Source organism: Rattus rattus, chromosome 17 (genome assembly GCF_011064425.1).
Source record: "Rattus rattus isolate New Zealand chromosome 17, Rrattus_CSIRO_v1, whole genome shotgun sequence".
In the NCBI taxonomy this organism is placed as follows: Eukaryota; Metazoa; Chordata; class Mammalia; order Rodentia; family Muridae; genus Rattus; species Rattus rattus.
This window is the reverse complement of record NC_046170.1, coordinates 14,674,164-14,701,254: the sequence shown is the minus strand read 5'-3', so window position 1 is coordinate 14,701,254 and position 27,091 is coordinate 14,674,164. Positions and strand designations below refer to the sequence as shown.

At 41.6% G+C, this 27,091-nt stretch overlaps 1 protein-coding gene across 1 annotated transcript; it reads right to left on the bottom strand.

Moving 5' to 3' along the window:
- Window positions 1-2,685: 2,685 nt before the first annotated feature.
- Window positions 2,686-4,497, bottom strand: LOC116886679 (ras-related protein Rab-5A). The gene has a single exon (XM_032888170.1). The coding sequence runs from the start codon at window positions 4,133-4,135 to the stop codon at window positions 3,488-3,490; it is 648 nt and encodes a 215-aa protein (XP_032744061.1). The 5' UTR covers window positions 4,136-4,497; the 3' UTR covers window positions 2,686-3,487.
- Between the last annotated feature and the right edge of the window lie 22,594 nt (window positions 4,498-27,091).

The following is a 27,091-nucleotide window of genomic DNA, read 5'->3' as shown; positions in this document are numbered from 1 at the left end:
TAGTTACCTTCCCTGTGTTGTTTTCTTTCTAGTATCCTCTGTAGGGCTGGATTAGTAGAAAGATATTGTTTAAATTTGTTTTTGACACTGGATATCATGGTTTCTCCATCTATGGTGATTGAGAGTTTTACTGGGTGTAGAAGTCTGGGCTGGCACCTGTGGTCTCTTAGGGTCTATAAGATATCTGCTCAGGATCTTCCGGTTTTTAGAGTCTCGGTTGAGAAGTCAGGTGTAATTCTGATAGGTCTGCCTTTATATGGTACTTGGCCTTTTTGCTTATAGCTTTTAATATTCTTTCTTTGTTCTGCACATTTAGTGTTTTAATTATTATGTGGTGGGAGTATTTTCCTTTCTGGCCCAATTTATTTGGTGTTCTGTAGGCTTCTTGTACATTTATGGCCATTTCTTTCTTTACTTTAGGGAAGTTTTCTTCTATGATTTTTGTCTAAGATATTTTCTGGACCTTTGAACTGTGAATCTTCACCCCCTTCTCTTCCTATTATTCTTAGGTATGGTCTTTTCATTGTTTCCCAAATTTCCTGGATGTTTTGAGTGAGGAACTTTTTATTTGGCATTTTCTTTGCCAGAATATCAATTTCTTCTGAGATTCCCTTTTCCACCTCTGTATTCTATTGATGATGTTTGTGTCTGTAGTTCCTGTTTTCTTCCCTAGGTTTTCCATCTCCAACGTTGCCTCCATTTGTGTTTTCTTTAGTGCTTCTATTTCCATTTTTTGGTCTTGGACCATCTTGTTGATTTCCTTCATCTGTTTGATTATATTTTCCTGTATTTCTTTAAGGGATTTATTTGTTTCCTGTTTAAAAAAGTCTACCTGTTTGTGTTTTCCTGTATTTCTTTAATGGATTTATTTATATCCTTTTTAAAGGACTTTTGTCTCTGGTATTGGCTGGCTGGTAGTCTGTGGGTGTCTCCAATTGGAGCAGGTCTTCTGAGAGGCAGGTGGGGCTCCATGTCCTGGATTACCTCCTGAGAGGCAAGCAGAGCTGAGGTGGGGATCAGTGTGCTGATCCAGGAATGCAGGTGAAGATGTGTTGTGTGTAGTTTTAAAAACACACGTATTCTTTCTAGGTATCTCTTCCCAAGATCTAGGCCATGTTCCAAGAATAGCCGCCTCCATGTTGCCAGCTGGCATTTCCCCAAGAGCGCCGCCCATTCCTGCAGCTGACTTTCTAAGCCACCAAACAACCACCCCTCCTGAGAATGCCTGGAGCTACTGCTCATAACCACTGACTGACTGCCCTGGCAGCCTGCTTTCTCCTGCCCACCTGAGTCACTGTAGATGGAAAACACCAGACAGTCTTAGTATTTTAAAATCAGCCAGATGACACAACTGCTGGGCACAGAATCCATTGTCCTAAATCCATCAGCCATTTTATATCAGAATTCTTCCAGTTCTAATAGTCCCCAGGGCTACATGATGTCCATGCTTCTCTCTCCAAGCCTGGCTGAAAGCCTTTCTCTACCTCATCTCCTCCTCTTCCTCCTGGGACCTAGAAAATCCCGCCTCTTTATCTTCACCCAGCAATTAACTTCTGCCGTCTTTATTGACCCAATTACGGAACCTCCCCCTACAGAGATGTGGTCTGAAAGGAAGATGGAGCTCTGATAGGGTAGGGCAGGACAGAGCTCATGGTTGCCTGGGGTCCCAGCAAGCAAGGGTCGGGGGAATTGGGGATAGGGGAGTCTCACCTATGTGTCCCAGGTTGGAGTAGGCCTCCAAGGAGATACTGTCTTTTTAACCAGTGTGTATTTCTGGCTTATTTATAAGAGAAAATCAGGTGTTCATAGATGTTTTGACTGTGTCTATGTCTTCAAGTTGACTCCATTGGTCAACATGCCTGTTTTATGCCACTATCATGCTGTTTTTATTTCTATAGCTCCGTGGTAAAATTGAGATTGGGGATAGTAGAGTCTCCAGCAGTCTTTTTATTTTTAAGTACTATTTTAGATTGCCTTGTGTGTGTGCGCGCACGTGCGTACGTGCGCGCGTGCATGCATGTGTGCATGTGTGTGCTTTCATATGGAGCTGAAAATTACCTTTTCAATTTCTGTGAAGAATCTTGTTGGAATCTTGAGAATTGCATTGAATCTGTAGATTGATTTTGGTAGCATGGCCATTTTCACTATATTAATCCTACCAATCTATGAGTGTGGAAGATGTTTCTACCTTCTGGTGTCTTTTTCAATGTTTTTTTTTTTTTTTTTTTTTTTTTTTACACCACTTTTTTTCAACCTGAGCACCTCAATATAAAACTAAACACTGGTGAACTGTTTCTCCTTACTAATTTTGAGTTACTGTAAATGTACACGTTCTGCTAGCAGAGATCAACACTTAAATAGATTAAATCATCTGACACATGGTAGATTTCATATAATGAAAATACCTAAAATAATTAGCACAATATACTGATTAAAATAAAATGGACTTCAAAAAACAAGGCTTCAAGATTACTAATAACATTGTAATACTTATGTTACAAATTGCAAGTACGGTGTTTATTATAGTTCTAGCCATGTAAGAACAGCAAAGCCCCTTCCTTTCATAGGGGGAGAAAGAAATAATTAGCTGTTTTAGTAACTGTACATTTTGTATATGTTTAGGCAATTCTTAAATATTACAGGAAATAATAAACATATGGAGACTACAATGCAGTACTCTACAGTACAGCTGAATATTTAAAATAATCAAGTTTGAATGTACATAATGGTTAATGCACTGACTAATCATGTCCAAAGGGAAGCAGAGCCCCCTCCCTGTTCTAGACAGACCTCTATGTAATAGCCAACAGTGATTAAATAGAAAGCAGATACCTGGTTTGTTTCCACTTTGTCTTAAAAAGAAGCTCCTATGAAGGGACCACTATCCATTACAATGCACTTATCAGTTTTTATATTCCTAAAACAGGATGGGGTTACATGTGACAATTTTTTTTCTTCAATTAAATTTTAAGAAGTAACATGACTGAATAAAATTAAGATGCCACCAATATTCCTTCTTTCTGGAGATATAGGACTTTTTTCTTGGGATTACTTTATTAATATGTGAAATGTAGGCTTTTTAAGACAATCAAAGAAAATTACCATTTGCTTGGCTTTTGTTGCTAAGCATAAATATTTTTAGTCTTCTAAAAATGTTCTTCTAAAGCATACATTAGTAATTTTGAATCTTCCATACCTGACTATCATCCCAGTTTGGAGACTGGGTGGGTTAAGAGTGGGTCCATACCCACTAGAGATGAACTGTTCCCCTGCACTTTCCCATGGAACAAGTGTATACACAGTTCTCATTTTCCTTTCTACTGCTGGAGGAACACATGCATGTTATTAAAAATTAAGTTCAAAACACTCAAAATAATTCAGTATTAGAAACTTGATTCTACCATAGTCTCTTTTTGGAAGTCACACTGGGCCGGCTAAATGCTCCCAATTCCATGGTTTTTGCCATTTAGGAAGTTGACACTGGAGTTCAGTTACTACAACACTGGCTTCTGGCTGGCTGTGCAGGCTCAGTAAGGTCTACTCCTCGTCCTCTGGCTGAGTTTGCGCCTGGATTTTGTGGTTCGTTCTTTGGCAGCTTTTTAGCTATTGCCATAAATATTTCATTTACATTCATTGATGTCTTAGCTGATGTCTCCATAAATAATAAGCTGTTGTCATCTGCATAGGACTGTGCTTCCTGGAAGTCAACAGCTCTTTTATTTGCTAAGTCAGCCTTGTTTCCTGACAAAGCTATCACAATATTAGGACTTGCTTGCCTTTGAAGTTCTTTAACCCAGTTTTTTGCTCTCGAAAAGGACTCCTCATTTGTAATATCATACACAACTATGGCGGCTTGTGCTCCTCGGTAGTACATTGGTGCTAGGCTATGATACCGTTCTTGGCCAGCTGTATCCCATATTTCAAATTTTACTGTTGTGTCATCAAGACACACAGTTTGGGTTAGAAAGGCAGCCCCAATGGTACTCTCTTGAAACTCATGAAATTGGCCTTTCACAAAGCGAAGCACCAGACTTGATTTGCCAACAGCAGACTCTCCTAGAAGTACCAGTTTGAACTGGCATATTTTATTTCCAGTATTTGGCCCGTTGGGTCTTGTTGCTCCTCGATTAGCCATGTCCAAATTATAAAGAAGTCCCTGATTTCAGATTCCTAAATGAACTTCCAGGATGCAAGGTATCAATGTTTTCTTCTTTCTGGAGAAAATACCTGGGGCGCGGTTTCCGGCAGCGAGGCCACGCACGGCCGGGAGATCGGACGCGCCGCAGTTGCAGCGGCGTCGCCTACTCGCTGCTTCTCACACTGGCCGACGCGGGACTCCGAGCGCCGTGCCGCCCCTGCCGGGCTGCGTCTCCGCCTCTCTGCTCCGCCTTCCTCTCTCCTCCTCCAGAGTCGCCGCGCTGGAGTTCAGAGGACTTCTTCCTCCTCCTCGTCGTCCTCTTCCTCCTCCCTCCCTCTCCTCCCCTCAGACCGCCCCGGCTCCTCCTTCTTCAATGTTTTAAATGTTTTTATTATACAAGTCTTTCACTTGCTTGATTTGAAATTATTTTTGAGGCTATTATCAAAGGTAGTGTACCTTCCCTGATTACTTTCTTTTTTTTTTTTTTTTTTTTAACTTGGGTTTTTCTTTTTTACATTTGGCAAACATCCCCTTCCTCCCCCCTTCCTTATGGGTGTTCCCCTCCCCACCCTCCCCCCATTGCCGCCCTCCCCCCGACAGTCTAGTTCACTGGGGGGTTCAGTCTTAGCAGGACCCAGGGCTTCTCCTTCCACTGGTGCTCTTACTAGGATATTCATTGCTAGATTATTTTCTTAATTCATTTGTCATTTGTATATATAGAAAAGCTATTAATTTTTTTTTTTTTTTTTTTTTTTTTTTTTTCAGAGCTGGGGACCGAACCCAGGGCCTTGTGCTTGTTAGGCAAACGCTCTACCACTGAGCCAAATCCCCAACCCCAAAAGCTATTAATTTTATATATTAATTTTGTATCCTGCTATTTTGCTAAAAGTGTTTATCAGCTATAGAAGTTCCCTGGTGAATTTTTAGGGTCATTTATGTATACATTTCTACCATGTACAAGTAAAGATACTTTGACTTCATATTTTCACATTTTCTTGATCTTCAATTGGCTTATCACTCTAGCTAAGCCTTCAAGTACAATATTGAATAGGAATGAAGAGAAGGAACAACCCTATTTGATTCTGATTTTAGTGAAAATGCTTTGAGTTTCTCTCCATTTATGTTGATGTTGGCTATGGGTCTGCTGTATATCACCTTTATTATGTTGAGGTACATCCCTAGACTCCTTAGGACTTTTTTTAAACTTATTTTTATTTTTTATTTTATTTTAAATTTATTTATTTTTATTTTTTAATCCTTTTTTACAGTCCAGACTTCATCCCCTCCTGGTCTCACCACCACCACCACTCCCAATCCCATACCTTTTCCCCCCTCATCTCCATGAGAATGTCCCCGCCCACCACCCTTACCCCACCAGACCTCCCCACTCTGTGGGGCCTCAAGTCTTTAGAGGGTTAGGTGCATCTTCTCTGACTGAACCCAGACCAGGAAGTCCACTGCTGTATATGTATTGGGGGCCTCATATCAACTGGTGTGTGCTGCCTGGTTGGTGGCTCGGTGTCTGAGAGATTTCCAAGGTCCAGATCAGTTGAGACTGCTGGCCTTCCTATGGGGCCACCCTCCTCCTTCCAGATCCCCCCCCCAATCCAACCACAAGAGTCCCCAGCTTCTGTCCATTGGTGCTGGTATCTGCATCTGACTCTTTCAACTGCTTGTTAGGCCTCTCAGAGGGCAGCCATGCTAAGTTCCTGTCTTCAAGCACACCACAGCATCAGAAACAGTGTCAGGGCCCCAGGACTCCCTTTGAGCTGGATCCCAATTTGTGCCTGTCACAGTACCTCCTTTCTCTCATTCTGTTCTCCATTTTTGTCCCTGAAGTTGCTTCAGACAGGAACAATTCTGGGACTGTGGGATGGCAACCCCATCCCTCTACTTGATGTCCTGTCCCTTCGCTAGTAATAGACTCTACAAATTCCCCCTCCCCACTATAGAGCCCTTCATCCAAGGTCCCTCCTTTTGAGTCCTGAGAGTCTCTCACCTCCTGGGTGGACATACATTCTAGAGGGTCTCCCCACCTCCTACCTCCTGAGGTTGCCTGTTTCCATTCTTTCTGCTGTCCCTCGGGGTTTCAATCCTGCCCCCTACCAATACCTGATCATGTTTCCCCCTTTGCCTCCCTGTCCCCTCTCACACCCAGATCCCTCTCTCCCTCTGCCCTCCCATGACTGATTTCTTCTCTCTCACAAGTAGGATTGAGGCATCCTCAATTGGGTCCTTCAACTTGTTAACCTTCTTGAGTGCTCAGAACATTTGTCATGAGAAATGTTGGACCTTTTCTGCATCTAATGGGGTGATCATATGGTTTTTGTATTTCAGTCTGTTTATGTGGTAGATTACATTTGTTGAACCATCCCTGCCTCTCTAGGATGAAGTCAACTTGATCATGGTGGATAATTTTTATGTATTCTTGTATTTTATTGAATGCATTTTCACTTATGTTCACAAGGTAAACTGGTCTGTAATTCTCATTTTTGTTGGGTCATGACCAGGAATCCCCAACAAGACCTCAATGCCACACAACTAATCGAACATGGAAAAACTGAGCTGGTGCCTACATAGAATCTTTGTTCCTATGTTAGTGTCTTTGGTATGGAAAGCTACTCTGCAGATTGCCAAAAGAGAAAGCACCAACCCAGCCATCAAACCTTTGACCTACAATGCTGCCATGCCTGAAAACTATGCTAGGTCATTAGTGGCACAAAGACTGTGGGAGTAACCAACCAATGCTTGATTTGACTTAAGGCCCATTCCATGAGGTGGAACCTATAACTGACACTGCTTGGGTGACCAAGAACCAGAGACTAGGTAGCCTAGATCTAGGGCAAAACCAAATACTACTAGTCTTAAAAAAGTCGAAGTAGTGATAAAATTTCTCCTAATGATTTTCTCCTATACTCTTATCTGTGCCTTCTTCAGCCATTATCAGAGAAGCTTCCTCCTGCAGCAGATGGGAACAAATTCAGAGACCCATTATTCACTCAATAGAGAGTTGTTCAGTTTTCATGAGTCTGCATACTTTCTGCTGTTTCTGTTATTATTGATATACAACTTTAATTCATGGTGGTCAGATAAGATGTCAGGTGTTGATTCAATTTTCTTGTATCTATTGAGACTGGCTTTGTGTCCAAGTAAGTGGCCAGTTTTGGAGAAAGTTCCATGTGGTGCCGAGAACATATATTCCTTTATGTTTAGGCAAAATGTCTTATAACTATTTTCTGGGTCTATTTATTTTATGACACCAGTTAGCTTTAGCATTTCTGTTTAGTTTTTGCTAGATGACTTGTATATTGATAAGAGTAGGGTATTGAAGTCACCACCGTGACTGTGTGAAGTCAATATGTGATTTTAGCTGTAGTCAGGTTTCTTTTCTGAACTTGGATACCCTTCTCTTTGTGCATAAACGTTGAGAATCAAAATATCCTTTGTTGGAGTTTCCTTTGAAGAGTATGTGGTGTTTGAAGTGAAAACGTAAAAGTTCTTTGGAAAGTTGGTTGGATGGTGTTCTGCTGGGGCAAATATGTGAAGGAACATTTAGCTGAAGCAGACACAGGCAAAAGGATGTCCTGCTGAAGCAAATGAAAGGACACATGATGAAAGATTCTTTGCTAACAACACTTATGTATTGGTCCAACTTATATTGCATAGTTGAACTGCATTTGTCAGAACTTCATAGAGAGAAATGCACCAAAATATTTCTGGTGATGTACTGTAGTTTCTCACCACTGCCTTGGACTTGGGCTGATTGTCAGAGTTATGTCAGCTGAGACAGATGCAGGTGGTGGGGCAAGACACATGCTGGGGCAAGACCTGTGGAGGACACGTGATGTTTGGAGGGATATAAATAGAATGCTATGGACAGTGGTCAGGGCTGAGCTTGGCTTGCTTATAGAACAAGCTGTGCATTGCTTGTGGGTCTCATATCTTCGATGATCTTCACTTCCTTGAAAGAGACACACCTGATAACTTCTGGCCTTCCTCATTGTCCCTCCTGCTGACTCAAGCCAAGGCTGAGGCCTGGCTGTTTCTGCTAGGTCGTGCCACCACTGCTGATTTGTGTTTGTTATCCTGACTCTACTGTACTGGACTGCTGGTGTGTCCATGAAGTGTTTGTGAGTGGATTAAGCTGATGCTGCCTGCTAACCTGTGAATTGATTTGCCAGTGTCTAGACAACACAGAATGGAGTTGCTCCAAAGAACCTTTCTAAACAGGTCTACTTCCCCTGTATCCTTTCCATCCCAATACCACTACCTCTGGTGGGTGGTGGGCTACAAGGGAGGTTAAAGCATTTAAGAACCATCGTTATAAATAAGTGTTGGAAAAAATTAAAGTTACAGGTGTCCTTCCCTATCCTCTCTGATGAATTTTGATTTGAAGTGTGGGAGCCGAATTGGATTTGGGCCTAGTAGCCTTGTCACTGTTTGGCCTTAGCCTTAGATTGTAGGATCAAAAGCCTCTCCCTGTAATTTAGGGCACAAGAAGTTTGCATTCATGGAATGTTTTCAGCTGGAACAAGACCCTTCTGGGTCTCCAACAAGGTTTGACCCCTGCTGAGCCCTGCCCTTGAATGTGGAAGCTTTTTGTTCCCAACTGGCAGTCTGGCCAGGTACTTCTCACCTGAGTCAGAATTAGGCTGGCCTTCCTGGTTATTTCCCTAATTTATTCAGGCCACTTAGTTGGTCCTTTGTTACCGAAGTCTCAGCCAGGGTTCCCCACTGTGCTTGGCAGATTCCTGCTAAGTGGTGTTCTTTGGATATATAGTTGGTCAATAAAGAAACCAGAAGCTCTCTTCCTCTTCTGGCTTGATGCGAATAACCTGTGTGTGTGTGTGTTTCTTTCATCCCACAGGCTTTCGCCCGATTCTCGGTACCGTGTCGGTGCTGGTGCCGACATTGAAGTATATTTTGTCAAATAGTAAAATGGTTACATATGCTTGCATCTTGGGTCCATTTACTTGGAATACCTTTTCCATCCTTTTTCCCTGTGGTGATATCAGGGTGTGATTATTGGCTTCAGTAGAGGGATAATCCCTCTTTCTTTCTTTCTTTCTTTCTTTCTTTCTTTCTTTCTTTCTTTCTTTCTTTCTTTTTCCTTCCTTATTTATTTATTTATTTATTTATTTATTTATTTATTTATTTATTTAATGTGAGTACACTGTAGCTGTCTTCAGACACTCCAGAAGACGGCATCAGATCTCATTACAGATGGTTGTGAGTCACCATGTGGTTGCTGGAATTTGAACTCAGGACCTCTGGAAGCAGTCAGTGCTCTTAACTGCTGAGCCATCTCTCCATTCCGTAATTCCTGTTTCTTAAACCCAAACAGTTAGTCTGTGTCTTTTTATTGGGAGAATTGGGACCAGTGATGTTCATAATTATCAATGAGCAGTGTTTTTTGATTCCCATTATTTTGTTATTTTGGTGTATGTTTCCCCCCTCCTGTTGATTTACTCTTTTGGGGATCATGTCTCCCCAAAATGGTTAGTCTCTTTAATTGAAAATTTCCTTCTAGTACCTTCTGTAGAGCTGTGTTTATAAAATCTCTCAGATTTGGTTTTATTGTGGAATAGTTTTATTTCTCCATCTGTTGTGATTCAAAGTTTTTCTAGATATAGTAGTCTGGCTTGCATTTATAGTCTCAGAGCTTATAGAACATCTGTTCGGGCCCTTCTGGCTTTCAGAATCTCCACTGAGAAGTCAAGTGTTAGTCCAATGTGTCTGTCTTGGTTACTTGGTCTTTTTCCCTTGTAGCTTTTAATATTATTTAATTGTTCTGTGTGTTCAATAGTATGGGTTGTGGGGAATCTCTTTTCTGATTAAGTCTATTTGGTATCCTGTATGTTTTCTGTACCTTGATAAACACCTCCTTCTTTAAGCCATGACAATTTTCTTCTGGGAATCCCATGGTTACGATTATGGAGACAGACCCTCTTACAGAGTTGGCAAACGGTGAATCTTTCTCTCAGCTAGGTACAGTATCATCCCCTGGCCTCACACTCTGTAGATCTGACTCAAATCACACAGTACAGTGGTTACTATCATCTTTAATATATTTTGATGAAAGAGGCAATCTTGAGCATGGGAACTTGTGAAGAGGAGATGAAATTCTTAGTGGATGTGTACAGTTGAAATGAGTATAACCATATCAAGGAGGCCAGTGCCTCAGACTAATCACAATGGCAAGGCCTCCTGCTGGTTCTGGTGTGTATGTTGATAGTGTATTGAGAAAGCATCAGCAGTAGCTTCCCTCTCCTGGATGAATGAAGCATGAGACTGCTCTCCTACAGAGATCCCCCTAACTTCCTTTAGTTCTATATTATAGACTCCAGTGTACAACCCATTCACTTCCAGCTTCTCTACACAAGTGTCTGTCATTTCTTCATTCCCCTTAACTCATCAGGTCAGTCCCAAAGCCATGCAGGTTACATCAGGAACTGTAGCATTAATTTTCCTGAGATATAAAAACAAATGTTCAATGTATAAAATTTTCACCTGTCAATAAAAAAAAATCACAAAAAAGCACAAGCAGAATTAGAAGGTCAGATATCCGGTAGAGATTGGAGTTCTGGGATAGGCACAGGTGCAGGGGAAGATTATTGGAATGGCCTACAGCTAATTCAACAATGGCCACCTGTGAATGGATAGTCCAAGGATCCTGTAATTGTTCAGTCTGCAAGGCTGGATGTCTCAGCTGGTTTTCAGTATATTCTGGAATCCTGAAGAAGGAGGCTGTAATGCCACTGAAGGAATGGATGGACTTGACAGCAGGGGTGAGAGCAAGCAGGCAAAGAGAGAGGTAGCTTTCTTCTTCCATGCCTTTTATATGTTTCCAGCAAAACATGTGGCCCATGTAGATCTTCCCACCCAAAGAGATCTGGATTAAATATGTACCTTCCCTCCTCAAAGATCCAGATTAGGAGTGGGTCTTCCCCACTTCAAATGACTTAAGAAAAAACCCCTCACAGGTACGCCCAGTTATTTGAGTTTTAGTTATCTACAGGTAGTCAGGTTGACAACCAATAATAGCCATCACACAGTGACAGAGGTCATTATACATTTCCTATACACTGGTTGGTAAATCATGGAGGCGGGATATAGCACCATTGGGAAATGTTTGCTATATGTGAAAATGTGCTTTTGGATGACAGTCATAGCATTTGGATCTGGCTAGTAGTTTGCCCATATATTCTAAAGGGACTTGCCTAACAGAAAGATTTTATATACAGGTGAGAAATATATAGCTATTCAAAAAGAAAGCTACAGATAACTCGAACTGTAATTAGACACTGGAACAGAAACATTCCAACCTCCCCATAGTTACTGAAACTCTGTAACCAGTCAGTTAGCTTAGTATAATACAGACTCTTTGAGAACTTTAGTTCACTCTGTCACAGATGATGACCTCATCTCAGAGTTCACATTTTGGTTAGGTTTCCATTAGCTATATACGAGACCATGTGGTCTCTGAGGTCACAGTAGCTGGGGAAGGAGTGAGAGGGAACAGCTGGCATCCAGATGAGGCTCTTGTGACTTTGCCTCTACTATCTATGAGAGAGTGACAGTATCTCCATTACCCTATCCCTGGCTAACTCTACTGCTTTGCTGACTGGTGGCTACCATTAAATGGCAAGGGATTGAAGAATGGCATCCTGCTATGCCTGGACAGAGGGGCAGCAGGCAGCAAGGACTAAACATTCTGTTTCTGCAACTATGGCTTATGACCATATAGGCCTCATGACCTGCAGCTGTGCCTTGTAACAGCCTCACCTGCAGTTGCCTTTTCATGTAGTTATGCATGTGTGTCCCTTCACCTCTCTGAGAAAGAGAAAAAGGGAAACAGCTAATCTCTCTCCTCCCATTACCCAATCTGCCAAATTGAAATGTCCTCTTAGAAGTCCACATATTTTTCCTCTTGTCAGATGAGGAATCAGAGTCAAAAGCATCAGGGCCTCTTTTACTAAAGTTTTTAATTTTCAATTTTTTGGATTTGTGCATATCACTGTAATGCCAGGGGACAGAAGAGGACATCATATCCCTTGTTGCTTGAGTTACAGCAGTTTTGAGCATGCACTTTCCTATATTTAAGCTATGCCCAGGGTAACAGTCTCCTTCTGCTACCTGTGGTTCAAGATGAAGAACTCTTGGCTTCTCCAGCTTCGTGTCTGCCTGCACCCTGCCGTGCTTCCCACCGTAACGATAATGGACTAAACCTCTGAAACTTTAGCCAACCTCAGTTAAATGTTTTTCTTTTTAAGAGTTGCCTGGTCATGGTGTCTCTTTATAGCAGTGGAAACCCTAACTAGACAGAGAAGTAGTCCATTTTTACATGCCCTAAATTCAAACAAAACCTCCCTGAACAGTTCCACTCTCTCTGTTCAGATCACAAGTAGTCCAAGTCCACATTAAAAGTTTTACTTACTAAATGTCTCTCTTCATTTTCCTGGATGGTCTCATTTGGGAAACACAGCTTTTTACAATATAATTTATACAATTTTTACAATAATAATTAAAAAAATCACTATCCATAAATAACAACATTATTTATTAATTTAAACATAAAGTTCCATAGTTTCATCATATAAATGTTATGGCAATATTTACTAGGACAAGTGTACAACTTTGATTCTTCAAAACTCTGGTTGGACATTGGATCAGAGACTTAAGTACTGGCCATGAATATATCAGGACTGAAGTTCGGATCATAAAACCCAGGTAGAAATGATGGAACATCTGTAATTCTAGGCTTAGAATGCATAGACAAATGGTCCCCAGGCAAGCTAAGAGTGTCTAGCTACATTGAGGCTATAGAGGAAGCTCAGTAGCCTGTAGCATGCTGCTCTTCTACAGGACCAGAGTTGAGTTTCCAACACCCACATCAAATGACTGAAAACCACTTGTGACTCCAGCTCCAGGAGATCCAATATTGTCTTCTGGTCTCTCTTGGCTCCTGTATCACGCACTTGTATGCACACATAATACAAGGTGGGGGGTGTGGGAAGGGGAGAGATGTTGAAAATAAGATTGAAAGTGGAAAAGTGGTGAGCTCTGGTTTGAGAGACCTTGACTTAATGGAAAATGTGAAAGAGCAGCTAAGGATGATCCTGGGTATCCAAATTCAGGCTGACACAGAGAGGCTCCTCAGACTGTCCTCGCCTCAAGCTCCTTGAACAATTTTTCACAGTGCACCTGCACTTTCAGTTTCCACATCTGCTCTTGTAAAACCCCTACATAGAAACTGTCAGTGATCACAGCCTCTCGAATTTTTGATGATTTTTTTCAGGTTCTAAGAGTACAGGATTCTGCTTTTAGAATTCCAAGAGATGTAGTTAAATATAACCAATGCTTTCCCCAAGCCCAGTCTGCTGTTACATCGAAGACCACACTGCTTGATTCAACTCTAATCAAAACCATTGTTTTGTCCTGTACCATGGAAAGCTAATCTCTGAAATTTTCCAGTCTATTTCACAGTTGTGATGTTGGTTCTATCCCCAGGAGGAGAGGTTGGATGCTGCCCAATCTCTCTATCACCTTTCGGTGCCCTGTCCCTTTTTTTTTGAGACACGGTCTCTCTATATATCCCTGCTATCCTGGAACTCACTATGTAAAACTGGCTGGCCTCAAACACAGAGATTCACCTGCTTCTGCTTCCCAAGTGCTGGTATTAAAGACATAGCACAATGCCAAGAAAATAGTAATTACAATACTTTTTGAAAACTTTAGTTTTAGTTTTATGTGTATGGGTGCCTTGCCTGCTGTCTTAGGGTTTCTATTCCTGCATAAACATCAGGACCAAGAAGCAAGTTGGGGAGGAAAGTGTTTATTCAGCTTACACTTCCACATTGCTGTTCATCACCAAGGAAAGTCAGAACTGGAACTCACACAGGGCAGGAAGCAGGAGCTGATGCAGAGGCCATGGAGAGATGTAATTAATGCCTTGCTTCCCCTGGCTTGCTCAGCTTGCTCTCTTATAGAACCCAAGACCACCAGCCCAGGGATGGCACCACCCACAATGGGCTGTGTCCTCCCCCTTGATCACTAATTGAAAATAATGTCTTACAGCTGGGTTTCATAGAGGCATTTCCTCAACTGAGGCTCCTTTCTCTGTGATTACTCTAGCTTATGTCAAGTTGACACTCAAAACCAGTCAGTACACCTGTATACATCTAAGTGCCCATAGAGACCAGCATTGGTTCATCAGGAACTGGACTGGCAGTCATTTCTCTAGCCCCTGTTTTTCTGGTCCTGCCACCTGTTTTTATGACTACTCATGTTCTTCCTCACTTGTGAATACATTCTCGTCTGCTTTATTCTGACTTTTATCATCACTGACATTGTAGCATTGCTAATCTTCTAATGTGGCACCTTGTTCTTAAACCTCTGGTGCTCTTTCCACATTTTCATATAGCTATGATCAGTAGTCTCTTTGACCTATAACTTCTAAATTAGTATCAGAAGTCTCATCATAATCATTATCAAGTGTTTATAACTTATTTTAATTTTTTTTAATCACTTCATTTATTTATTTTAGGAGCACGTGGGTACATGCATGCCATAGCATGTGGGTGGAGGCCAGAGGAGAACTATGAGTATCGGTTCTCTCCTTCCATCTTGGGGTTCCCGGGGATTAAAATCAAGGCCATTGGACCTGATTGAGAGCAGAGGAACCATTTGCCAGCCCATTTTTAATGGGTCACCTCACAGTCAAACTAACATGAGTGAATGAGCACTTAGTAAATTCTTTGTGCCAAAATTGAAGCCAATGTTTTCTTTTTTAAAATCTTATATTTGGTAGATCTTCCCTCATCATTTATGAGATCATTTATATGGTCAAATCATGACACATTCTAACTGTGCTTCGCTTCTCTCTTGTGAGGCAGAGCTCTGGAAAGATGGACTCCTGACTACTCTCGGGAGTCACAAAGAACAATTACACAGAAAATTGCTTTTCAGGGGAACAAAATCCAGCTGGTGATGGAATGAATGAACAAGGACAGAAGAAAAATCTATTCTGCTAACAGTAATAAGAATATCAATTACATAAATGAGGAAGAGCAATTAAGAACTGCATAAAGTAGACTAGATAAGATGGATGAAGCTAAGGAGGGCATGGTGACAGGAACTGGAAATAGATGTCTCCTGAGAGACACAGCCAGAGCATGTCAAATACAGAGGTGAATGCTAGCAGCAAACCACTGAACTAAGAACAGGACCCCTGTTGGAGGAATTAGAGGAAGGATTAAAAGAGGAGAGGCTTGCAACCCCCATAAGAACAACAATGACAACCAACCAGAGCTTCCAGGGACTAAACCACTACTGAAAGACTATACATGGACTGACCCAGGGCTCCAGCTGCATGTGTAGCAAAGGAAGGCCTTGTTGGGCACCAATGGAAGGAGAAGCCCTTGGTCCTGCCAAGGTTGGAACCCCAGTGTAGGGGAATGTCGGAAGGGGCAGGAGTGGGGGTAGATGGGGAAGGGAACACCCTTATAGATGAAGGGGAGAGGGATGGGATAGGGGGCTTATGTCCAGGAAACTGGGAAAGGGAATAACGTTTGGAATGTAAATTTTAAAAAAAATAGGGGAAAGAAAGGGGAAGAGGAACTGTGGGAGGGTGGACTGAAGGGAATAGTGACTAGACTGTAGAAAAGTAAAGGTAATAATAAAAAAAAATTCAGGAAAAAAAATTGCAAAACCTCCCCTACCCCCCCCAAAAAAAGAAAAGAAAAGAAAGAAAAGAAAAAAGAAAATACTAAATAGAATGAGGAAATGCAGAACCAGAAGACAGACACCATTTGTTCTCTCTCATTTATTGTTCCTAACTCCAAGTCTTTAGGTGTGAGCATATAACATGGAATCAGGAAAATAAAAAGAATAAAAAGATATCATGGGATTGGGGAGTAGAATGGTATAGTAGGATGCAGGTGATATGAAAAAGAAATTAGACAAAACAGGGCAGAAGATTTTAATTAAGGAGGAGGAAGGGAAATGTAGAGGAGAAAGGGGGGAGTGGAAATAGCATTAAGCATACTTAAAAAGGTCAAAGGAAAACATATCAGTTTTATTTGTCAAATATTACCTATAAAACATAGGTATGCTTATAGACACACATCTATAGTTTAAATGAAGTTAAGCAACATCGGGAGACAACCTTCTATCAAAAGATATAGACTAGCCAATAAGAACTACAGGCATGAGAAACTCTCTTCTGAGATGTTGGTCAGGATAGTCCAAGTGACTCCCAAAACAGTACAGTCTAGAGTCTATTGCCATTGTCCTAATTGCCTTGCAGAAGTTGAAGGTTAAGTCCCTATTATTGAAGACATGTGATTGGAGGCTGGACTCAGAGCAGCTGAGCTGGATCTGACCTGAACACCTCTTCCCTGTGATCTGGAGCTGTGTAATCCCTGCTATGTAAGCTACTGAAAGAGAAGCAAGCAATTTTCCTACCCAATTGTGAGATCTCTGAAAAACATCAAGATTTCCTAAAATACAATGGTACTCATGTCTTGGTCATGGAACTCTTTATCAACTACTTGGGGCTAGTGAGGGCATGGATTTTAGAGGGAAACTTGTTATCACCACTTTACTAAGTCAGCGTAATTCTCAACTCCATCCTAAAACCATATCTTATATCCGCTAAGAAGTATAGTCCACAAACCTCACTAAAGTAATTTCTTTGTGCAACAGAGGCAAGTTGGCATTTCTGGTTAAAATGCAGATTACATCTGATCATGTGGAGCCCAGTCCCAGTAAATGCCACAAAGAGCTACAGGGCATAGTGGCAAACCCCTACAATTGTAGCATCTAGGAGGAAAAGGGAAGAAGATTGAGGTAACATTGGAGCCAGACTGATCTTCATTATGATCTGGCCTACCAGATTCATAGTGCAAGACTCTCAAAATAACAATAATGCATCTTATAGAGGATTTTTAATCTGGCAACATGACTACTCTGGAATCACATTCAAGGACCTAGGTCTGTGTGATCCGGCTGGAAAGCAGACATGCCCGTAGTACCTGTCTTTAATCCCACTGGTTGAAATCCAGACATGCCCTTAGCATATACATTTAATTTCTAACAATGAAGGTAAAATTAGTTTGTAGAAGGAAGTAGCCATGTTTGTAAGTAGTGTCTAATTGAGAGGCTGACAAAGTGACAGACAAGAGAAAGATTTGACAGAATGAGTCAAAGCTACAATACATACAACATTCAGGAGAATGGACAGAAATGAGAGGGCAGAATGGGTGAGGAATGGAGAGCAGTTCCATGAATGCAGTTCTGTTGAGTTCAGGCAATGTGAGTTCATTTGAGTTCAGTCCTGTAGGTTCAGTTGAGCTCAGTTCAATCCAGAACAGTTTATTCCAGAGCAAGTTCAATCACACAGATGAATTCATGGAATTCAGAGGCAGATTTTCCAAGGAGGGCAAATTAATCAGAAGCCAGTTTGAATCAGTCAGCTTGGAAGAATAGAAATTTCTAGCTCTAGGTATAGGGATAGTTAGAACAGAGAAGGAAACTTTCTGGACTCTGTCCAAGCCATGGTTTCACACAGGTTGGGTAGAGCTCTCATCTCATCACTTCATCTGAGAAAATAAATATCACATTTACAATATTTTGAATTAAAAAAGAGAACTGCATAAAGTAACAAAATATGCCATATATATATATATATATATATGGATTGGATTTTGTCATGTTAAATATATATAGACTTAAGCAAAACCAGCAAGAGGCTTGAAAGGGAGAACTCCGTCAGTCCTGCCGGAGTCACGTGTCTGATTCACATGCCCAGCTATCCTCAGGACTGAGTCTCCATTAATCTTGGTGAAAGCAACATACCAGGACCCAGTGGCTCTCGTCTGCCTGGGCTCCTTTGCCCACTGTGCTTTCACAAACCTGGAAAGTTCCAGAATGAAACTTCTGCCTTACTCCAAGGCCCAAATTCACGCTCAGGTTTGGTTGTGCAGTGCCCTATGAATGGGAAATTGTACACAAAGGGTGACAAAGAGCTAAGTTAAGGCCCCTGAAGACAGACAAGTCCATTTTTGAATCAGGCTGTGGTAGGTGCATTCAAATTTGTTAGTTTTAAACTCATGGTCTTCACTCTCTGAAATATTACTCTCAAGTGGCACTAATGCACGATAAATTATACTACATAATTAACTTTTACAGTTTCAACAATCAGATGAGAGCAGGAGACAAAAGATGAAGTTGGCAAGACAAGTTAAATGTGATTTAGGGCATCATGGATAAGGTGAGCGGCCTTACAAAGAATCAGCCTACATTTTCCAGTTCTCAACTGTGACCCTGCACCTGGGTTTTAATGCCTGCAAAAGTGGACACAGGCAATGCTAATGCAGAGTCCCCAGTGAAGAGAACTTCCTGAGTCCTCAGTAAAACATGACATCAACTAGAAGTTTCAGTATCTGGTGGTCAGAATATAAATTAGTATCAATGATAAGAAGGGAAACTTGGTGTTTCCTTTAAAAAAAAAATAGATTCAGGGACTGGAAATGCAGCTCACGAGGCAGGACACCTGCCTAACTTTCAAGAAGCTTGGATTTCAATGGCAAGGACTGAGAAAGCCAGCAGTGATCTCCCATGCTTGGGTTCAGGATCAGAAACTCGAACTCTGCTGTATGTGAAACCCAAACCCAGTGTGGCACACAGGAGACCTGCCTCAAACAAACCAAACCAAATATAGAAGTGCTACAGAGTAATACTCTCCCACTGTTGAGTATGTGTGCATATGTATATGGATTTGTTTTAATCAAACATTTTACAGAGAACTTTATACTGCCTTCATTACTGTACACTGTTCATAAAGCCCAGGACACACAATCAAGGAGGTGGCCATCACAGAGGAACCAGTAAGAGAATGTGGCATACATAACCAACTGCATAGACACGGTGGCATGGGTACAGCGTGAGGGAAGTTTAATGATAGAATAGCCTGAAGTGACAGTCATCTTAGAGCCTGCGGCCATGGTGCTGAACTGTGGGAAGCCGTGGCCCACAGCCTCTGCAGTGCAGTGAGAGACGGAGAGCAGATGCCTAGGTCTCAGAAAAGGTTAAGGGGTTGGTAACAGTGCCCCAAGGGAAGGTCTAACAGTCACTCAACAGATCCCCGTGAGGAGCTGCTTCTGCTCATCCTCCTGTGGCATACAGACAAACACTGGCTTAGGGTTCGGAGTTTTCAGTGGGAGCTGTTGAGATTATCTTTGCTCTCTACTGCAGGAAATGCATTTGTTCATCAAAACACATGAAAATGCAGGGAACGTTTTATTCTGTCTCCCCAGCAATGTCAGAGGACGTGAGTAAAACGTGACAGACAGAACAAAACCTAGCATGTTCCCATCATGCTTGCAAGCTATAGTTTACCTCACAGGTATACAATACTGGATATTAGAGTGTAGGAGAAAAGATACAAGAGAAAGACACACGGACAAAGAAGTGAAGAGTCACGGGGGTGCATCTGGAAGGAATAAGAAACATGTAATGGTTAATAACTCAGCCAGGAACTTATGGTTGGCAAAATACATGAATATTCCAAAATGGCTGTCAGAGAACTTATAAATGTTTCACGTATGAAGAATGTCTGAGCTGGCAGACTCGCCAATTACCTTCATCTGATCCTTACTCATCACTAAGTGTCTCCCAAGTGACATAAATATGCATGGCAGTGTGTAATGGTAAATTATAAAAATAACGAAAGAGACACCAACTCACACTATCGCTGGCACCATCCAGCCACGTGGCATCTGCAGGGTATTTTATCTCAGTCAGCCAGACTCAGCAGACTCTCTGACCCAGAGCTCTCAAAATGTCTCTAACTGACTCACTAAGTTCCCAATTTCCATCCCACACTGCTGCCTGCTACTCTCTGTGCCCTGCAGTGATCTTGCCACCATGGCTAGCCCCACCTGTGACCATCCATGTAGTTCCTGAGGCAGGTGGCTGTTGTGGTTTGCCCTGAAGTTATCTGTATTTTGATGCTAACTCCACTGCCCCAAGGACAGCTGCCTAGTCAAGGACTCAGAACTCAGGTGACTTCACCAGAACCACCTCTCCATTGAATTTGTAAAGTACAGGTGAGGGGCAGGTACAGGATAGAAGGAGGCCTGTCATTGGAGGAGAAGGAAGGATGGGTGGGAGATAAGCTTGAAGGAAGAGGAGGAGACAGAGAGAAAGGAGAGACAGGAGGGACAGAGGAGAAGGAGAAGCCGTGGCAGGACAAGATCACAGGTGATGTTAAGATTCTGCTCTGTGTATTTACAGGTTGTTAATAATGTTCCTAAGGGATGGATGGTACCGGGCTTTGTATGTTTAAGTGGGCAATTATATCTTATCAATTGGATCTAAGATTATTGTGTTGTGTGTTCTTTTATGTGAGGGTTTGAGTGTAGGAAAATGTGTGGCTGAGATGTGTTTCTGCCAAGATATCTAGCAGATATCTTGGGGCACCGTGGTGCAGACCTAGCGAGGTAAAAGACACCTATACTTTTTCTTATTTTTATATTTTTACAACAGGTGGCTGCCATGCCAATCCCTTACAGAGACCGCCTATCTCGTGGCTCTCTTGCTGTGGACTCTGTTCATATCCCAACAACCCAGTAAAATCAAAACTCTTGAGGCTTGTAATTAATCAGTTATTTTTATATCAGCAAATTCTTACTCCACGAAACGTCTACACAATAAACTCAGATCCAATTAATATTGATATAATCTGCCCACCTAGATAAGACAAATTGTCCTATAATTATCTATCCCTTATATGATATTCATACTTACCTGTGGCTAATTAAAGCCACAGGAGGTGGGACATCCTTCTCCTCCATCTTCTCTTCTTCCCCTTCTCCTATCTCTAATACCTTTCAAAAACTCTCCCCCTACCTTTCTTTTTCACTGCCCAATCACAGGCCTTGCCTTATCTTGTGCCTGCCCTCATCTGCATATGGACACCAATCCACAGCAGTGTGTCTCCAAGATGTCTACTAAGTTACTACCAAGGCTCAGCCATTATCCTCTACTTATCAACACAGCAAAAGGGAGTTGCTAAGCAGATTTAGAGGGCAGCTAGCCTCACCCAAGTACACCAGACTACTTAAGTTGGCAGCATCACCTCCCTGTGGAGGGTCCTCAGATCTGGGCAGCATTCAGCTCCTGCCACTCCCCTCAGATGAAGTCCACAGCTACGTCCTCAAATGATCCTCATCCCTGTAATGACAGATTTCTCTTCCACCCAAGCACACTAGGCCTTGGGAACAGACCATGACACTTCAGTCTTCACTGTGGATGTGCACACTAACAGCATCTTACAGAAGGTGCACATGGATTTTTGCTCTGGCCTGGTTTTGTGGGTCTGTTACTGTGGGAAAACAAAACACCAAACTGGCCCAAACAACCCGGGGAGCAAAGACTTATATTTGATGACAAACGACAGTCAGTTATCAAGGCTGAACCTGAAGGCGGGGCCTGAAGCAAAGACTGCAGAGGTATGCTAGCCAGACTTTGGCTACACTGTGAATTCTTTCTTCTACCCCCTAAAACTAAATATGAGAGGGAAAAAGGGTAGAGGGTAAAGGGTGTGATGTTATCGTTAGACTACTTCCTGCTGACTAGAGGGTTGAGTTCCTTGGGGCCACTTTGGTCTTCACCACCAGGATACTTTTTTTTTTTTTTTTTTTTTATTAACTTGAGTATTTTTATTAACATTTTGAGTGTTATTCCCTTTCCCGGTTTCCGGGCAAACATCCCCTAATCCCTCCCTCCCCCTTCTTTATGGGTGTTCCTCCTATCCTCTCCCCATTGCCCCTCCCCCCAACAATCTAGTTCACTGGGGGTTCAGTCTTAGCAGGACCCAGGGCTTCCCCTTCCACTGGTGCTCTTACTAGGATATTCATTGCTTCCTATGAGGTCAGAGTCCAGGGTCAGTCCATGTGTAGTCTTTAGGTAGTGGCTTAGTCCCTGGAAGCTCTGGTTGCTTGGCATTGTTGTTCATAAGGGGTTTCGAGCTCCTTCAAGCTCTTCCAGTTCTTTCTCTGATTCCTTCAACGGGGGTCCTATTCTCAGTTCAGTGGTTTGCTGCTGGCATTCGCCTCTGTATTTGCTGTATTCTGGCTGTGTCTCTCAGGAGAGATCTATATCCGGTTCCTGTCAGCCTGCCCTTCTTTGCTTCATCCATCTTGTCTAATTGGATGGCTGTATATGTATGGGCCACATGTGGGGCAGTCTCTAAATGGGTGTCCCTTCAGTCTCTGTTTTAATCTTTGCCTCTCTATTCCCTGCCATGGGTATTCTTGTTCCCCTTTTAAAGAAGGAGTGAAGCATTCACATTTTGATCATCCATCTTGAGTTTCATTTGTTCTAGGGATCTAGGGTAATTCAAGCATTTGGGCTAATAGCCACTTATCAATGAGTGCATACCATGTATGTCTTTCTGTGATTGGGTTAGCTCACTCAGGATGATATATTCCAGTTCCAACCATTTGCCTACGAATTTCATAAAGTCATTGTTTTTGATAGCTGAGTAATATTCCATTGTGTAGATGTACCACATTTTCTGTATCCATTCCTCTGTTGAAGGGCATCTGGGTTCTTTCCAGATTCTGGCTATTATAAATAAGGCTGTGATGAACATAGTGGAGCATGTGTCTTTTTTATATGTTGGGGCATCTTTTGGGTATATGCCCAAGAGAGGTATAGCTGGATCCTCAGGCAGTTCAATGTCCAATTTTCTGAGGAACCCCCAGACTGATTTCCAGACTGGTTGTACCAGTCTGCAATCCCACCGACAATGGAGGAGTGTTCCTCTTTCTCCACATCCTCACCAGCATCTGCTGTCACCTGAGTTTTTGATCTTAGCCATTCTCACTGGTGTGAGGTGAAATCTCAGGGTTGTTTTGATTTGCATTTCCCTTATGACTAAAGATGTTGAACATTTCTTTATGTGTTTCTCAGCCATTCGGCATTCCTCAGCTGTGAATTCTTTGTTTAGTTGTGAACCCCATTTTTTAATAGGGTTATTTGTCTCCCTGTGGTCTAATTTCTTGAGTTCTTTGTATATTTTGGATATAAGGCCTCTATCTGTTGTAAAATTGGTAAAGATCTTTTCCCAATCTGTTGGTTGCTGTTTTGTCCTAATCACAGTGTCCTTTGCCTTACAGAAGCTTTGCAGTTTTATGAGATCCCATTTGTCGATTCTTGATCTTAGAGCATAAGCCATTGGTGTTTTGTTCAGGAAATTTTTTCCAGTGCCCATGTGTTCCAGATGCTTCCCTAGTTTTTCTTCTATTAGTTTGAGTGTGTCTGGTTTGATGTGGAGGTCCTTGATCCACTTGGACTTAAGCTTTGTACAGGGTGATAAGCATGGATCGATCTGCATTCTTCTACATGTTGACCTCCAGTTGAACCAGCACCATTTGCTGAAAATGCTATCTTTTTTCCATTTGATGGTTTTGGCTCCTTTGTCAAAAATCAAGTGCCCATAGGTGTGTGGGTTCATTTCTGGGTCTTCAATTCTGTTCCATTGGTCTATCTGTCTGTCTCTGTACCAATACCATGCGGTTTTTAATCACTATTGCTCTGTAATACTGCTTGAGTTCAGGGATAGTGATTCCCCCTGAAGTCCTTTTATTATTGAGGATAGTTTTAGCTATCCTGGGTTTTTTGTTATTCCAGATGAATTTGCAAATTGTTCTGTCTAACTCTTTGAAGAAATGATTGGTATTTTTATGGGGATTGCATTGAATCTGTAGATCGCTTTTGGTAAAATGGCCATTTTTTACTATATTAATCCTGCCAATCCATGAGCATGGGAGATCTTTCCATCTTCTGAGGTCTTCTTCAATTTCTTTCTTCAGAGTCTTGAAGTTCTTATTGTACAGATCTTTTACTTGCTTGGTTAAAGTCACACCGAGGTACTTTATATTATTTGGGTCTATTATGAAGGGTGTCGTTTCCCTAATTTCTTTCTCGGCTTGTTTTCTTTTTGTGTAGAGGAAGGCTACTGATTTATTTGAGTTAATTTTATGTCCGCCATGGGACCCAGTTATTCAGGGTCCCAAGGGGCGCCACCCTTGGGGCCTAAATGGGGGGCGAGAGAAGAAGGAGACCAAGCAAGATTCTGTTGTCAAGGTCTCGTTTATTGAGAGGAATGTACAGCATTTAAAGCTCTGAGGCAGGAAATGAAGCAGGAACTGAAGCTTAGGGTGGGGGAGTTTGGGAAGTGCCCAAGGATATAAGGTGAATCACTATACTGCAAGATATCCTCCTATAACAAAGAGGCAACAGTCTTCCGGGGACATGTTCTTTGAAAAGGTCGAACCTTCTCAGGAATCTGCTCAGGGACATCCGTGTTTTGCTCAGGCTGAAACATCTTGTCATTGCTCCCGGGGTCTTCCTGGGAGAGGCAGGGATTCCCCAACATTCTAATTTCCTTAGGGCAGTCATTTCAAGGTTAAACCTCTGTGGCCATGCAGCCCAGAGTCAAGTAGCCACCTTGAGCTATGCATTCACAAAGAGGCTAGGCCCAAATCCTATACGGCTCACTGCAATTTTATACCCAGCCGACTTTGCTGAAGTTGTTTATCAGCTTTAGTAGTTCTCTGGTGGAACTTTTGGGATCACTTAAATATACTATCATATCATCTGCAAATAGTGATATTTTGACTTCTTTTTTCCGATCTGTATCCCTTGACCTCCTTTTTTGTTGTCTGATTGTTCTGGCTAGAACTTCAAGAACTATATTGAATAAGTAGGGAGAGAGTGGGCAGCCTTGTCTAGTCCCTGATTTTAGTGGGATTGCTTCAAGTTTTCTCCATTTAGTTTAATGTTAGCAACTGGTTTGCTGTATATGGCTTTTACTATGTTTAGGTATGGGCCTTGAATTCCTATTCTCTCCAGGACTTTTATCATGAAGGGGTGTTGAATTTTGTCAAATGCTTTCTCAGCATCTAATGAAATGATCATGTGGTTTTGTTTTTTAAGTTTGTTTATATAATGGATCACGTTGATGGTTTTCCATATATTAAACCATCCCTGCATGCCTGGGATGAAGCCTACTTGATCATGGTGGATGATTGTTTTGATGTGCTCTTGGATTCGGGTTTTGAATTTTATTGAGTATTTTTACATTTATATTCATAAGGGAAATTGGTCTGAAGTTCTCTTTCTTTGTTGGGTCTTTGTGGTTTAGGTGTAAGAGTAATTGTGGCTTCATAGAAGGAATTCGGTAGTGCTCCATCTGTTTCAATTTTGTGGAATAGTTTGGATAATATTGGTATGAGGTCTTCTATGAAGGTCTGATAGAATTCTGCACTAAATCCGTCTGGACCTGGGTTCTTTTTGTTGGGAGACCTTTAATGACTGCTTCTATTTCCTTAGGGAGTTATGGGGTTGTTTAACTGGTTTATCTGTTCCTGATTTAACTTCGGTACCTGGTATCTGTCTAGGAAATTGTCCATTTCCTGCAGATTTTCAAGTTTTGTTGAATATAGGCTTTTATAGTAAGATCTGATGATTTTTTGAATTTCCTCTGAATCTGTAGTTATGTCTCCTTTTCATTTCTGATTTTGTTAATTTGGACACACTCTCTGTGTCCTCTCGTTAGTCTGGCTAAGGGTTTATCTATCTTGTTGATTTTCTCAAAGAACCAACTTTTGGTTCTGTTGATTCTTTCTATGGTCCTTTTTGTTTCTACTTGGTTGATTTCAGCTCTGAGTTTGATTATTTCCTGCCTTCTACTCCTCCTGGGTGTATTTGCTTCTTTTTTTGTTCTAGAGCTTTTTAGGTGTGCTGTCAAGCTGCTGACATATGCTCTCTCCTGTTTCTTTCTGCAGGCACTCAGTGTTATGAGTTTTCCTCTTAGCACAGCTTTCATTGTGTCCCATAAGTTTGGGTATGTTGTACCTTCATTTTCATTAAATTCTAAAAAGTCTTTAATTTCTTTCTTTATTTCTTCCTTGACCAGGTTATCATTGAGTAGAGCATTGTTCAATTTCCACGTATATGTGGGTATTCTTCCCTTATTGTTATTGAAGACCAGCTTTAGGCCGTGGTGGTCTGATAGCACGCATGGGATTATTTCTATCTTTCTGTACCTGTTGAGGCCTGTTTTTTGACCAATTATATGGTCAATTTTGGAGAAAGTACCACGAGGAGCTGAGAAGAAAGTATATCCTTTTGCTTTAGGATAGAATGTTCTATAAATATCTGTTAAGTTCATTTGGCTCATGACTTCTCTTAGTCTGTCTACATCTCTGTTTAATTTCTGTTTCCATGATCTGTCTATTGATGAGAGTGGGGTGTTGAAATCTCCTACTATTATTGTGTGAGGTGCAATGTGTGTTTTGAGCTTTAGTAAGGTTTCTTTTACGTATGTAGCTGCCCTTGTATTTGGGGCATAGATATTTAGGATTGAGAGTTCATCTTGGTGGATTTTTCCTTTGATGAATATGGAAGTGTCCTTCCTTATCTTTTTTTTTTTGATGACTTTAGCTGAAAATTGATTTTATTTGATATTAGAATGGCTACTCCAGCTTGCTTCTTCAGACCATTTGCTTGGAAAGTTGTTTCCCAGCCTTTCACTCTGAGGTAGTGTCTGTCTTTGTCTCTGAGGTGTGTTTCCTGTAGGCAGCAGAATGCAGGGTCCTCGTTGCGTATCCGGTTTGTTAATCTATGGCTTTTTATTGGGGGGGTTGAGGCCATTGATGTTGAGAGATATTAAGGAATAGTGATTATTGTTTCCTGTTATATTCATATTTGGATGTGAGGTTGCGTTTGTGTGCTTTTCATCTCTTTGTTTTGTTGCCAAGACGCATTAGTTTTTGCTTCTTCTGTATGGTATGGTATAGCTTGCTCCTTATGTTAGGCTTTACCATTTATTATCCTTTGTAGTGCTGGATTTGTAGAAAGATATTGTGTAAATTTGGTTTT

Bases quoted from the DNA above. Each gene is read 5' to 3' on its own strand.
- LOC116886679 (XM_032888170.1), bottom strand. From the start codon at position 4,135: ATGGCTAATCGAGGAGCAACAAGACCCAACGGGCCAAATACTGGAAAT.